Genomic DNA, 15,620 nt, shown 5'->3' with positions numbered 1-15,620 from the left:
TCCTTTCTGCTGCTTCACTTGATGTGTCCTGGACACGCCCCAATTGTGTTTTTGGCATTGTCTAACGCATTGTCGCTGACAGCATCTCAACAGAAAAGGACGACGAGACGACAGCGAGGACGAGGACAACGTCGACACTTGTCTCGTCCTAGAGATCTCGACGTGAATATTTTAATGTGCTCCTCGAGAGCACAACGTCGTTTGTGTTAATGTCACTTGGTAAACTTGGCAAACTTTGGCTGCAGCTCTTACGTTGAATCGTCCTGCCTCTGCCTTTGCCTCTGCCGCAGTCGTTGTCCTGCTCGTTATCTAGCGTCGGCAAACGGCAACGACAGGCGGCAGCATTGATTTAATGACGTTGACGCGACTCCTTTGACTCCTACTCTGCACTCCCTTCCTCACACTCTCTCATCTTGCCACACACTTTATGCTTTATTTATTGATTTAAGTTTGCAATTTCTTTGCCATATCCCTTTTTCTCTTTTTTTTTAGACCCTGTACTTCAACAGTGCAAAGGGTCTATTTATTTTGTAACAAATCAGGCAGAGACACCAAACTTGTTGCGTAGGTTCCAATATATTCTAAACATAGAGTTTTTTTTATTATTATTTTTGTCATTCTCTCTGAAATGGAAAAATATATAAAAAAGGACGATTACTTTAATATTGTATTATCTAAAAAATGTTTGTCATAATTATTTTAATTTTTTATCATTTTATTTTAAAATACAAATACAGGGTCTCTCACAGACGAGTTTACTCAACTGCAGACTTTCCTACTATTTTATCCTTGAATCGCATTGACTCTTTCTTTTATTTGTGCAACGCTTGCAAAATTTATGCGATGCCTTTGCTATCAGCCAGCCGCCTTCTATCCTGTATCTCCGCACTGCCCCCTCTCTGCGGCTTTGTCTAAGCATCTTTTAAATAAATAACCAAAAAAAGAAATAATACAAAAGCGAATAAAATCAAATAAAGCGCCTTGCGAACGGTGCAATGAACTTGACGAAACAGCTCTTAACTTCAACTTTAACTGCATCTCTTTTGGCCATAGGTTACTTTTATTGTACTGCTTTTTATTGGTTTTTGATTTGTCTTTTTACCTTTTTTTCTGCTGCTGTTTTTTTTAATGCTTTTTTGCCGTCTTCTACATTACCAATAATACGCTTAGTTTGAAATGTAATGCGAGCGTAGATCCTTGACGGCAAAAATTAATTATCGACGAGTGCCGACACGCCTTTTTTCCTTTCTTCACTTCTTCCCCTCTTTCTATATACTCCCCGTCGACGTCTTCCCTTCTCTATTTTAGCGCTTTGGCAAAAGTTCAGCAAATCGCAGTCATGTTACGCCCTTTGCTTGTTTCTCGTCTGTTGCTTTGAAGTTTTCGCATTTTATTTGTTTCTTACGACTGCATTTGTGAGATGTACGTGAGTGTGTGTGTATGTATAATGAAATTATCTACAATGATAACTCAGCCAGGCAATAAGACAACATGCAGGCTCCTCTTTTAGCCGCCAACTTTCGCTCCTCTCTCCTTGGCAGCCACTCAATGGCTGCCGCTGACGCAAGTTCAAAATTCGTCCTTCAGTGTGGCAGCCACAAGTTGCTCTCTGTGGTGGCAGAGACTGCAATTTAATTACTCATGTGGTTGCTTTTGGTATGCTGTATGTGTATATCTATACGTTTTTGTGAGTGTGTGTGTGTGTGCTTTTGTGTTGCTTGCCACAAATGTTACCTAACCAGCAACGACGGCAACAACAACAATCAAATTTGGCCATTTACCCAACATTCTACATTACATTTCACCAGAGCATACAATTACCTGTATGTACACTGTACAGTAAAGACTGACTAAATTGAATTATATTTGGAGAGATCTAACATATTAAGTTACATCTGTGAAAAAGCATAAAAATATTTATTAAATAAAGTTGGTAGGGATTCTAGCCTATTTTGTATTTTATTTAATAATAGGTAAAGAAAATATGCTTAAATTTGAAAAAAAAAATTAAAATAGGCGTTTAAACAGCGTGTTTTTTTCGACGGTATACTGTAGCTTTATGTGCATATGTGTTGCATCCTCAGAGTGACCTTTTATAGAAACTCGCTTGCCTTTTCTACATATAAAATTCATTAGTTTGATTACCTTTAATTCTCTACTTCAATTATGAAAAATTATCGAGTGTCTGTTGAACTTTAAACTTAAAAAAAGTAAAAACTTTACTTAACGCAGAAGACAAAACAAAAAGTGTTCAACAAAAGGACGTCCGTTAGCAGTTCGCAGTTTCGTAGGTTGAGGGGCAGCAGAAGGAGAAGGATCCTGGGGCGCTGTCCTTGTCCTCGACCATGTGCTTTAAATCATTTTCATTTTCAACAGCTGCTGCTGCTGCTGCTGTTATCCTTGGTCATTGTCCTGACGCTGATTTCGCTGACTGGACACTTATCGCACCTTGTTTAGCCAGTTAAACTGTCAGCTCTCTCGACATTAAGTTTTTTGTTTGCTCTACTTGCCCCGCCGCGGCTCTTGATTAATTGCAATTTGCGTGGAACTTGGCTGAAAGTTGTAAATGTGGCATGCAGCGTTTCGTTGGTTGAGAGTGTCGCTAATTATTAATGTAAATGTTTTCACTTTAAATGGACCTCACACAGTCCGCCCAACAAAGGGGGCGTGACTGTCTGGACACGCTTTTGAATAGCCGCTAAACATGCGGTTCATAAGAAAAATAAAAGCTGATGATAATATATGCTCGACGATTTGTAAGGTGTGCATATGTGTGTGAGTGTGTGAGGGTGTGGTTGTCTGGCAAGTGTCATTATCCTGCGAGTCGTATGCAATCCTTAATTAGAAATGCTAATCAGCAGCAACTTGGGCTACATTGCGTATACGCCGCGTCTGACACCTTTAGCTGTGTCTTCAGAGCATTGTGCGATTAGTGGCCTCGATGAGTGCTACAAATGCTCATAGGTGGATTGTCTGAGTGTGTGTTTGTGATATTATGTGTGTGTGTGTGTATGTGTCTGCTTGTAGCTATTTAGCTGCTCTCAGCAGCGCTGCTTTGACTTTTATTGGCCTTTCAAATGTCTTGGAGTGCACTGGCTTCACTTTTTGTGTAGAAGCTTTGCTTTTTCCAACGCGTAAGCTTTTTTAATGTCGTGTTTATTTTGACATTTTCATTATGTGCGTGCTTGTTTGTTCTGCTTTGCTATTGTCTGTGTCTGTGTCTGTGTCTGTGTCTGTGTCTGTGTCTGTCTGCGTCTGGAATCTGTTGCTCATTGTTCTTCACTTTTAATTATATTTTCTATATTTTTGCTTTGAAATGTGGCTGGCAAACTTACCGCCGAAAATTGTTTAAATGCATTTCACATTCACAATTTCTGCAAGTTTAACTTGAATTTGAACTTTCTCCCTCCATTCTTTAACTTTAGCGGGCAAAAAGTTGGTTTTCTTAATCAAAGTTTTGCCATGAAGTTGCTAGTTTACTTGCAAGTGCAACTCAATGCCCATTTTGGTGGCCATTGTTTTGCTCGAGGTTAGAATTTTCACAGCATTTCTTCTCGTTTTTTTTCTTGCACTGTAATTAAAATGCAGACAGCCATTTTGCCATTTCAGTTTTGCTTTGCTTTCCGCTTGACTTTTTGCAATTATAAAGATATGCTCAAACTAAGTCCTGCGTCGCTCGTCTTACTGATAACAAAATAAAAAAAGTTAAGTAAAAACACAAGAGGCCAATGCTTAAAAAGAAAAAATTTAATTTGGTTCAACTGTGCTCCCCAGGGAATGGCGGAACGGGCAAACCGAGACCAATTAGTTGACTAAAAGAAAAAAATAATAATAAGTAAAGGGAAAAAAAAAGAATTGCAACATTTGCAAATATTGCTGCAGTTAAACTCCTTATCAAGTACAACAGGCGAGTGATAACAGCAAATGTGAGTGCAGCGCCTATTGGCACGTTATCAGCTGCTGCAACGCATCCAGAACGCTATTAGTGTGTGGTGTGTGTAAAGTTCATTGATCCGCAACGACGATAAGACGCGGCCAGCAAGCAGAGCCCCTATAAAAATAGTCTAGTTTATCACTCATACGCACCGTTCCCGTTCTCAGCTGATAAGCGTATAGCAGAACAATAATACACATTGTAAAAAGACTATATGTATATATATATACATATGTATGTATGTATACATGTGTATGTGTATGTTTGTCTAACTGTTAAATCGACGGGGCATTAAGTTAAGTGGAAGAAATTACACACACAACTGCAACTTTGTTGTGACTTCCTCTGTCTCCTTTTCGCCCTGGACAAATGGCTTACAGTTCGTTTATGGCCGGGCTTAAGTTCCAATCAAAGCAATCTACTGTTACTTCATAAAATGCATGCCACACGCTCTCTTGCAAAAAAAAAAAGAAGACACACAAAAAGAAAATGGAAATAAAAATAATAAAAATCTTTAGCCAAAATGTCGACAAATAGAAAAATAATTAAACAATTAACTTTTATAGCCGCCATGCAATTTGCACCAGTTTTGGTGCCACAGCTGCCCCAGCTGTTGTTGCATGGAAATTGGCCATAATAAAACTATTAGTGCCGCCAAATGCATTTAAATTGCTTGCTTAACGAAGTGGGCGTGGCAGCAGATACAGCCAGTGTAAAAATCTCCTCTTTTTGTCTGCGTATTTGCATCTGAGTTTTTGTTTTTTTTTGGCAAATGCTTGCAAAAAATATGTAGAAAAATAATTGCCAAAGGGAATAACAGTGTTTTTAAAAATTCCAAATGGTTGCCCGAGGGGCAGTTCAATAAACTTAAAGAAGTAAAATTTCGTAGCATACTTACGGGTGCTGTCGAGAAATATTTCGAAGATTGCATTTTGAATTTGTTGTAGTTGCTGTTGACTTCGGCTTTTAGCTTTGGCATTGGCATTGCCAATAAAGGGCCATTATGCTATAGAACATTGAACGCAACGATAAATAAGCAGACTGCCCTAGCAGCAATAACAACATTAACAACAACCACAATAGCTAAATAAAAAAAAAAAACTTAAAAGGGCAAATACAATTTATTTGCAAATTGATATTTAAGGGTCAGACGAAAGCAAAGGCAAAGTCAGCGCATAAATAAGGAGACATAATGCCCGACGACAACAACAACAAAAATACTGACACCAACAACTGAACAACTGCTTAAGCTAATGGCAAATGCAAAAAATTTTATTGAAAATTGGATTGGGAATGAAAGCGAATTAAAATCGACTGAAAGTGAAGGTTTCGTTGGCTATAACAGACATGGCCAAAAAGGACACTCAGAGCTGAGAGATCAATGCTCAATTGTACATTTAAATGGTCGAATATCTTTGAGAGATGTTTGTTAACTGAAGCATATAATAAGTTCTGAACAGAAATCGCGAGTTCACTGAACCAAAGCGCAACGCAGTGTGGCACGCGAGGCACGTGGCACAAGCTGCTTATCAAAAATGGTTCTCGCCTAATGAAGTTATAACAACGCGTACTGCAGACGCAAAATACGAAGAAAAAACATGTGAAAAATATCTAGAAATTCTAAGGATATTTTTCCCTTTTTTATTTTTAAGTTTTCCTTTGGCAATTGTGTCGCGCATTTGAATTAAGTGCAAATGACACGAGATTGCCGAAATGCAGGTGGGGCACACACAAAACAAAACGACACGCTTTTAAGCCACTTCGAGTAGCGCTTAAACTCCCTCTCAACCTTTTGTCTTAACCAAAAGCAAAGTCGGTTCTGTCTGGCATTGGTCTGGTATCTGTTTCGGTTCGGTTCGGTTCGTTTGTTGCTCTTGCCTGGTTGGCACTCCTTTTGCGTGTTTTTCATTGTCTGGCTGCTGGTTTTTTTGAATTTATTGAAATGTTTGTTTGTCTGCAACGCTGCGAGTACTGCCATTGCATTGTTGCTTAGCCAAGTCCTGTGTGCCACACGAAACACAGCTGCGTCCTGTTAGCCTTTTTTTCCCTTTTCCTTTTCCTTCTCTTTTTTTTTTTTTTTTTGTAAATCATTCTATTGTAGTTACTCCTTGCTAGGGATCCTGCTGCGTTTGTTGTCGCAAAATATTATTACTCCATTTCATTTATAAGAGTGCCGCCCCACGCTCAAATTGAACTCATTCATGCCATTGCTTAATGTTATTTGTACAAGTTCTCTCTTCTTCTGGCCATGTTTCATACAGCTTGCATACTCAGTACATAAAATTCTAAAAAGAAAGTAGTAACTATGTTTCCATTGAAAACAATAAAAAAAAAGTGACTACATTTTCTAAAACTATTATTTTGTATAAAAATTAGTTGTGAGTTTTACTAATTTTAATGTAACGAATTAAAATAATTTTTGTTGTTAAATAAAGCTTTTAAATATGTTTAATAGAATATATTTTATTTTATTCTGACTTTAATAAGTATTCAATTGTCTTATTTACATTAGCTACCATTTGACACCATTTCCAGGGTATCTCATCGTTGCTCGCGTTCAACAGTTGCATTCTTAGTTATACTCTTGTTTTTCGTTTTAACTGTTTGGCTCTAGAGTTGTTGCTTTGCTGGCTTAGGTTGAATTTAAAGCTTACTGTTGTGATGCAGTTGCTTTGACTCCGCTTGAGGGGATTCGCCACTGCTGCAGAAAAGGAAGAAGAAGATGAAGTGCTACTCTAGTCTGGGCATGTTTGCAATTCCATTTTCATTGTTAGTGCCAGTGTCATATGCCGTCCGCTTGTTCTTGGTCTTGTCATTGGCTTTGAATGCTGCCAGTTAATCTGCCACTGCCACTTTTAATGTTGTTGTAATTGCTACTGTTGTTGTTGTTGTAGCTGTTGTAGCTGTTGCACGTCTAAGGAAGCGCGCAGCTGTCTGAAAGTTGGCAAACTCTTGGTTGGTCTTGCAGAATGTTATGCTCAGCTGGCTCTGCCACAATATTAAAAGTCATTTGATGTGGCTGCCACTTGGGCAAATTAAGCAGCCTGCCACGCCCACAGAGCCCACCTTGAGTGGCATTTTGTAATTCATTTTGTTGCAACTTTCATCTTCTCTACTGTCTTTTATTGTCACCCACTCGAAAGCGTTTTCTTTTCCTTCTCCTACTCAACCAGTTGGCAATACAATTTTTCAATTTCCCCAAATGACAATCGTCAATTGAGGCTGATAGTTTTAGTTTTTCCGGGTTTTGTCACGGTAAGGGGGGGGAGGTAGGGGAAACTTTTGGCAGCCTTTATAAAATCGTTTGACATCAAATAGCTGCAAAGCGAGAACGCCCACAGTGAAAATTCGCTAAAAAAATTGTCTATGACTGTGCCGTAGACTTTGTTCAACTTCAACTTAAATTGTCGAATAATGAGGCGTTACAGTCTGTCGCATAAATTATGGCACACTAAAAAAGCAAACTTAAATATTTAATAAATTTTAGTGAATATACACCTAGGGCAAATACACCGAAAGGGAGTCTCATGTTTGTTTACTGTCTGCACAAACACAAACACAGATACACTCACAATACATGAAAGTATCTAATGGATACACATGAGTATGTAAAGTTCAGAGTCTTTCTTTTGCGTCAACGTAAATAAGTTAAAAAGCATAAAGCCGCTTTATTGCTTTTTAATATAACACAAAGAAACTCAAGTCTGAAAGGGTCGAAAGAGAGTAAAGAAAGAGAAGGGTTGTGGAATAACAGAGACAGACAAACACTCACGGATACGACATTTTAAACTGGAAAATTTAAAAATACATTTTCAAAATCGGCTTTAAAAATTTGAAATTGAATACGCAAAGCAAATTAAATAAAATTTGGTTTTGCTAAAATTAAATGTACAATAAAACAAAATTAAATATCTAATGATATTATTTGGAAATTGTAATTTCAATTTGCTGCAGACAATGCAATTATGATAAATAAAATCAACTGCAGCTCATTAGACTACATTCAAAATGTACAAACAATTAAAATATTTGATAATGAATGTGCGATTCAAACTCATTCATTCATTCATTCATATCTAGTCTGAATTGTGTGGCGCCAACAAGCTGAGGAAATGGCTGACTCGGGTTTAATATTTATGGCCATCAAATGGCCACAGAAAGCAACAACAGTTTTAATGGATTCAGGCAACTTTTGAGACACTTTTTCGATGCCCCTCTCCACTGTGTCTCACTCTTATCCTACTCAGTTCCCATTGAAATGCAATTTAATTTAATGTGTTTATGAAAATCGTAGCACTTGGAATCGAATAGAACTGCTCTTCAATCGCCCATTGTCTTGTTGGAAAGGGCGATTGGGGTGTGACCTATGTATGCATGTTGTAAGTGTGTGCTCGACTAACAGATACCCTGTTGTGAAAGTTACAAATGAAAACAGATATAAGGGAATTTTTTCGTTGATATTTGCACAAATAAATTAAATCTAAACTCCCCTATTATGCGTGCAGGGTATAGAAGTGCCTCGACTTTGATTTGTGGCTACGGATTGCGAGTGGTTTCTGGATATTTCTTCTACTCTAATAGCGTGTTGATATTTATGGTCAAAGGGAAATTCTGGCAAAGCTGATTTATGCGCTCAATGTTGGCCAAGGAAATGACAACTGAATGGCTTCATTATCGCCAGTTGTTATTGTTGCTGCTGCTGCTGGACAACTTTGAGTTAATGCACGAGTTTATTGCACTTCGACTTTTGACTTGGTTTTCTTTTTATTATTTCGGCGACTTTTTGCATGCGCCAAAAGTTTCTTGCACTTGACGACAAACTCCAAAGTCAGCCAAATGAAAAGTTGGCAGAGTAACAGACAGAAAATACCACAAGCTTTTCATCAACGCACGCGACATTCATAAATTATGAAAATGTTGTGGCAGTTGCAACAAGTTGTGGCAGAGGAGGCGCGTTCAATGACCGTTGGTCAGGCAAATTAGTAAATTGTCACGTAGCAAAAAGGTTAAAGAAATATTTTATTATTATTATTATGCTGTTGTCAGTTGATGGAATGTGTCTTCAACAGTTGTTGTTGCTGTTGTTGTTCCATTGTAACTCTAGACACGCTATTGTTTTTGGGATTAAGCAACAATCGCCCAACAACCCCGCACAAACAATCAACTCAATTGCCAACTAAAACGCTTTCGTTTCTTTTGTTTAATGAGAATGAGAATTTCGCTACGATATCGCTTACACCACACCCCTTCTCTTCCTATTCCCCCTCGCCAATCTTCTCCCCTTAGACACAGTGAAAGTATGGCCAAAAATAAATGCAAACATTGATTAATCGAGTTTAATGCCATCTCGTCGAGTTGATTTTATTGTTACCAAGATTTATGAGACAACCACCTTATGGGCTACTCGCAGACGGTGGGTGTGGCATCTTGAACTCTGTGCAAATATTAATTTGCTGATGAAGAACATCTACAAGTTGTTGGCAAATATTTACACAGCATTACAAAAAATTCTTGTATTATGCAAAATGTGCTTAACAAATTTTGGCGACTCTGCGAATCTTTCGAGTACTTATTTTGTTCAGACAAAGTGTGTACTTGAAGTTGTAAAAGGTTTTACTGCTTAGTGACTTATTAAAAGTGCATTAAACTTGTGATGTCTTCAACAGACATAACTAACATACACACACACACACACACACACACACACACACACACACACACATCTCTAGGTACAACACGTAGAATTAAAGTCCCATTGCAGCAATTGATTAGGACTACGTGTCCTTTCGCATTTCGTTATCATTATTACTAAATAATTCAGCATGTCTGTGTCGTTATTTGTGCTGCCTCTTCGACTCCCTCTCTCTCTATCACTATCTTTTTCTGTGTCCTTTCTCTTTGTGCGGTCACCTGGGCAAACGGCAATTACCTGTGCTGCAAGTTAAATTCAACATACACACACATCAAGCAACAACAACAACAACAGCAACTTTGATTAGTGTCTGCCACAGTTTGTTTAGCTTGTGAGTTTGCCATATTTTGTGCATCCTTCAACACCTTTTGGCACCTTTTGGGCTATTGACTTTGGCAACAGCTCTGACTCTGGTTCTGTCTCTGGATATTTGACGGCTTTATTAGAAGCCGCGGCTCGCCATATTGATTATCGATTGGGGAATTGAACCGATAGAGCTATTCTTTCCCTCTCTCTTTCTCTTTCTCTTTATGTATATATATATATGTATGGCTCTGTGTCTGCTTTCAATTTGGCCATCCTGTTAGCCATTTGGCTTAGCCAGCGAGACGCACACACTGGTTGACTCGACTGCCTGGTTGCCTGAGCACGTTTGGATTTTATGGTTCATTTGTTGGCGCTTAGATGCCGTCGTCCTGTTTTAGCCACACACCCATACACACACACAGACACACACACAGACCTACATGCAGACAAGTTTATATTGAAATTTGAAGCCCGCCACCTTGGCATTGTTATAGTTCTATCTATCTCTTTATATCTCTTCATATGTTTGAACATAAATTTGATTATTTTTTTTATTCTATAGAAGTACCATAACTTTGTATGTAAGAAGCATAAACTTGGTTTACTTTAATAGCAAAACAAAGCTGTTTTATTTAAAAATCTTTAACAAATAAAAGACATTGAATTTCTTTTTATTTTTCACTTTTCAAAATCAAGCTTTACTACAATTACAGATACTAAAAATTATGAGATATATGTATTATTTTTTTAAGGGTATCAGATCTTCGGCATGCCGTTCTTACTTTTTCTTAAATATTTCATCTTTAGCTTTAAACTGACTGCAGTCACATATGCTCTCGAGTTGTATCTAATTTTCTTCAAATTTTCTTGTTGTTACTTTGCAGATTGAGGACGAGGGCAATCATGGCAACGATGAGACACGCCTCTTCATACTCTCCTCTCTCGCCCAGTCGCAGATGAGTCGCGTCCAATGCATCTTGTGTGAGGAGCCGTTGCTCGTCTTTGATCGCTATCCGTTGGTCGATGGCTCCTTCTTTCTAAGTCCCAAGCAGCATTCCAGCGGCTGCATTGAGGTAAGTTAAACAACCCGACGTCGTAGTTCATCATTAATAAATGTCAAATGTTGGCTTGTGACACCCACGTGCGTTGCAGGCCGCTTTCACTACGCCCACGTGCCACAAGAACTCTCCAGCTGCAATTAGCCCCAGATGCGAATGTTGCTGCAAATTTGCCAAAAAGAAAGAAAACTGTATGCCAACCGCGGCATAAGTCACAGTTTGTCCGAGTCTATCTCTCTCTCTCTCTGAAGGCATAACTACACAAATTATGGGAAATTGTGCAAGTTGAGAAAAGGAGAAATGCTGGAAAGGGAGGAAAGGGAGGAAGGAAAGGCGCACCTCTAGCTTGCAATTTATGACCCATTTAAGTCAGCATAATTACGGCAGCGCCTAATAAACTGCCAGAGTTGCAATGCAGTTGCAACGCTGCAAGCAACCCACGTGCAACCTACGTATTTGCTTTCCTCCTCAGCTGTCTGACAGTGTTGCCAAAATTTCAAGGGCTAAAAAAGCGAATTTTATTTCAGCTATCATTACTGTTACAAATCAAAAATTGACATTTTTTTTTTTAAGAATTTGCAGTTTATAGATTGGTAATCAATATATAACAAATTTAATTCTATGCTAGCAACAATAATATGTCACTTAATATTTTAAATAAAAGAGTTATGAAGCTTTAAAATCCATTTTAAGTAGAATTTTATTATTTCAAGTTGTAGCATTTATAAACCTGCAACATCTGCATTCAACCTGACAGTTGTTGAAATATGTATTTTTGATTGAGAATATCTAAATATTTTTTGTAGTACTATATCTGAAAATCTGAAAAGGTAGTTAAATAAATTTAAAAAAATAACCAAATTACAAGCAAATATTACTTGATCAAACTTTCTAGCTCTTTCTGTCACAAAATTGACATAAACGTGTAGCTATAACGTAGCTAAAATGCCAGCACTGACAGTGCCTGCCTCTGCTTTCCCCCAGCTTTTTGTTATGCCTGGCTTGACTTGGTCTGAAATGGCATGGGATGGCGCCTTTCCGCTTCTCCTCTTGCCCCCTCTTGGCTTGTTTGCGCTTTAATTTAAACCTGGATTTATAATTCATTGCCTGTGCTGTGTCTGGGCCTTGCCTGGGTCTCCATTCTGGCCATGGCCAATGCCACTGCCACTGCCAGTGTCAGGGACTGCGTCTCGTGGGCGTTTGCTATGCATTTTGCATTTTATTTGAAATTATTATGTCGCGTCGCTTGCACTCTTTGAAAGCCCTTTTCATACGCAAAGGAAGAGGGACAGACAGAGAGAAAAGGAGGGTGAGGAGAAGTGGCAATAACAAGCGGGAAACGATACGAATGCCGAGTAGAAAGTTGCATGAAATCATTTTTCATTGTTGTGACAATGAATTATGCGACTGCTTGGTTTACCAGCCATGCCCCCTCCTTCTGTTGTTGCCCCGCCCCCCGTTTAATACATGCTTTCGCCTTTCCCATTCCAGGTCAAATACGAGGGACGCATGCTCTACTTGACCTGTGTGTGCATGAGCTGCCTGGACGGCACCTCCAGCAGTCGCGTCATCAGCTGCAGGTAAATCCTCCGTCTACCCAACTCAGTCGGACCACCCACAAAGTGTTTGACTTAATGCCATACCAATACTATAACAATTTGCATTTACTTTCGTTTAATCCAGATTCTGCAATGAGCCCTGGGATGGTTCCAGTCTGGTTCTTGGCACTATGTATGCCTATGACATCTTTGCGGCCATGCCCTGCTGCGCCGAGCGTTATAAGGTAAGTTTTACTTAATTGTAGTGATGTAAATCCAAACTTTAGATCGAGCTTTATATCGATATAGAAAATCGCCAAAAATAAGTATCGAGCTGTCGATATATCGGAAAATAGTATATCAAGTTGCAAATATCGAGTTATAACAAAAATTTTTTAGTTTGAAAACGCAATTGTAATAACAAAATACACGCGTACTTTTATTAGAAATATTTTTTTTCTTGCATCGTTTTGGCAATTTTGTAGGTTATTTATTACGGTCGTTCAACATAAACTGATCGACCAAACTCAATTCTACAAATTAACTACGATGAAAATCCCCAGTGAGTTGTCGATTTTTCATGGAAATCGATTTAATCAACTTGATAGATCGTCTAAAAAATAGTCAAGTTAAAGTACTCGATAATCGCTTCCGCGAAAATCGATACTTGTCGATATTTCGATATATTTTTACATCACTACTTAATTACAAAATTTCATTTCAAATTTAAAGCTCTTAAAATAAAAGTTTAAGTATACTACCTGATTTTTAAGCCAACTTAAGGCTCAATTTATTCGTGTTTATCTTCATTCAAAGATTTTGTATCCAAAAAGTTACTTTAAAAAAATGCATATTAAATTGCTTAGTTTTAACACTTAATCCTCAAATCTTACATACTTACGTAACTAATCAGAATTTTTAAAGTTTTTAGTTCTCTCTCAATTAACATTTGAACTTGTGTATTTTTGCAGTGCAATAATTGCTTCAAGATGTTGATGCATCCACAGCAGCGGCTGAACTTCTACAGTGATTACTCGCATGGTGTCACCTGCCCCTATTGCAACACGCAGGACACACACTTTGTGAAGCCGCTGAGCTACTGCTACGCCAAGAGCAATGCGACGCGGCTGCAGGCGATCGCATAACATGAGGCCCCGTTGGAGTCGCCAACGGTCACAGGTGCAACAGCCGCCAGTGTCAACGGTGCTCCAACGGCCTCCAAGCAGCCGCTCTTCAATGCGGCCATCGATTATTCGGCCCCGCTGCAGCAGCAAATTAATCCCGATCTTATTGGCGCTCATCCGCATGCCCAGCAACATCAGCAGGTAAGGCAGCAGCAGCAACCACCACAGCAACAGCAGCAGCAGCAGCAGCAACCATCACAACAGCAACAACAACAGCAGCAGTCGACAATTGCTGTCGTCAATCAACCAGCAACAGTTGCCACCACAGTTGCTGCAACCACACAACGTGCTAATGAGGCTGCTTATTTGGTGTCTGCAGCAGCTGCTCGTGCTGCCAGCTATCAACAACAACAGCAGCAACAACAACAGCAGCAGCAGCAGCAACAACACAAGCTGACCTTCACAAATAGCCTAATGGCCATGGCGGATGTAATGAGCAAGTTTCAGCAACAACAACAGCAACAGCAGCAACAACAACAGCCGCACAAGCAACTAGGCCATTTGAACCTTGGCCATGATTCCAATGGCCTTTTATTGACCAACATTAACAGCAACAACGGCAACGGCAACGGCAACAATGGTGTTAGCAGCAGTATTAGTAACTTATTAATTAGCAATAATTCACATAACAACACCAACAACAACAACAGCAACAGCAACATGAACAGCGGCAACAAATTAAACGCCGCCTGGTCACAACCAATGGGAGGACAGGCGGAGGCCATATCGGCATTGTGGGGCTGTGGCAGCAATGCCTCAACCACTGGCTCCACCAGCGGCTGCTCATCGGGCAGCGGCTCACAGCCGTCGTTGAGTCCGACCAGCTGTCACAGCAAGGAGTTGCTTTGGGCACAAACTTCACCCAATTGCGGCCAACTCAGGGAGAATTTCTATGCGGCCAAGGAGCTGTTGCCACATGCGGCATCGCCAACCGCATCGTTGACCAGCTCATCGGGTGCCTCCTCAACTGGTGGCTGGGGCAATGCGAATGCTGCACATTATGGCAAGCTGAGTGCTGCACAAAATATCTGGGAATTGCCGCCAGCCAACAGCAACAACAACAGCCTCAATGCAGCTTCACTCGCCCACGACATGTTCAGCGATCTCTTGTGCAATTTGCACATTAGCCAGGATGGCAGCCAGGCGAACAAAGCCGATGCTAGCTCAGATGTTAGCTCCAACTCATCGTCATCGGCTGGCGAGCTGCTTGAAGTGGCCAACATTTGGCGTCACAGCGCCGCCATCAATGCACGCCAGCAACAGCTGTACGAGGAGCCAACTGGAGGTGCCCCCTGCATGCAGCTCTTCAATGATTATCTAAACATGAACTAAAAATAACAACCATTCAAAATACAAAAGCGAATGTTACTCTAGCAAAATTTAACAGAGAATAATAACAGTTACAGTAACAGTAACAGTAACATTAATTGTAACACTAACAGAAGCCGTTACATTAACAGTAGAAAACCCAGCAGCAGCAGACAAAGCAAATTTCCAACTACTTTTAGGAATATATCCAACACAACCAAAAGAAATGCAAAGAAAACTCTTGCTGCGTGTGTGTGTAATTTTAAATTGATAAATGGAAAAGCGATTTTACTAAAAGCGTAAAACTTGAAACAAAATGATAAAAAAAAAAACAAAAACACTTCATATAAAACAATTTATCTTGTTACTTTTGTTGAGTTTAATCATTTTTTAAATATTACAAAAAACAAAACAAGCAAAAACAAAAAAAAAAAAAGGAACAAACATAAATGAAAGCAATTTATAGTTTTATTTTATAAAAACAATTTTATTATAAAACAACCAAAAAACAAAATTGATACAAGACGAAGCAAGACAAGAAAACGTTAGATTCTCAAAGTTTTTGAGGGATTTCAGTTCTTTTTTTTATAATTTAGCAAA

At 39.2% G+C, this 15,620-nt stretch overlaps 1 protein-coding gene across 1 annotated transcript in view; it reads left to right on the top strand.

Annotated features, from left to right (window-relative positions):
• Positions 1–15,620, top strand: part of LOC117793029 (headcase protein) — an 88,665-nt gene extending 73,045 nt beyond the window's left edge. The window contains 4 exon segments of the mRNA XM_034633399.1: positions 10,817–11,005; positions 12,482–12,570; positions 12,674–12,773; positions 13,500–15,620. Of these exon segments, the coding sequence (XP_034489290.1) occupies positions 10,817–11,005; positions 12,482–12,570; positions 12,674–12,773; positions 13,500–15,044 (1,923 nt within the window). The 3' untranslated portion in view covers positions 15,045–15,620.

The sequence above is a fragment of the Drosophila innubila genome (assembly GCF_004354385.1).
Source record: "Drosophila innubila isolate TH190305 chromosome 3R unlocalized genomic scaffold, UK_Dinn_1.0 2_E_3R, whole genome shotgun sequence".
Taxonomy (NCBI): Eukaryota; Metazoa; Arthropoda; class Insecta; order Diptera; family Drosophilidae; genus Drosophila; species Drosophila innubila.
This window is presented reverse-complemented; position numbering and strand designations above follow the sequence as displayed.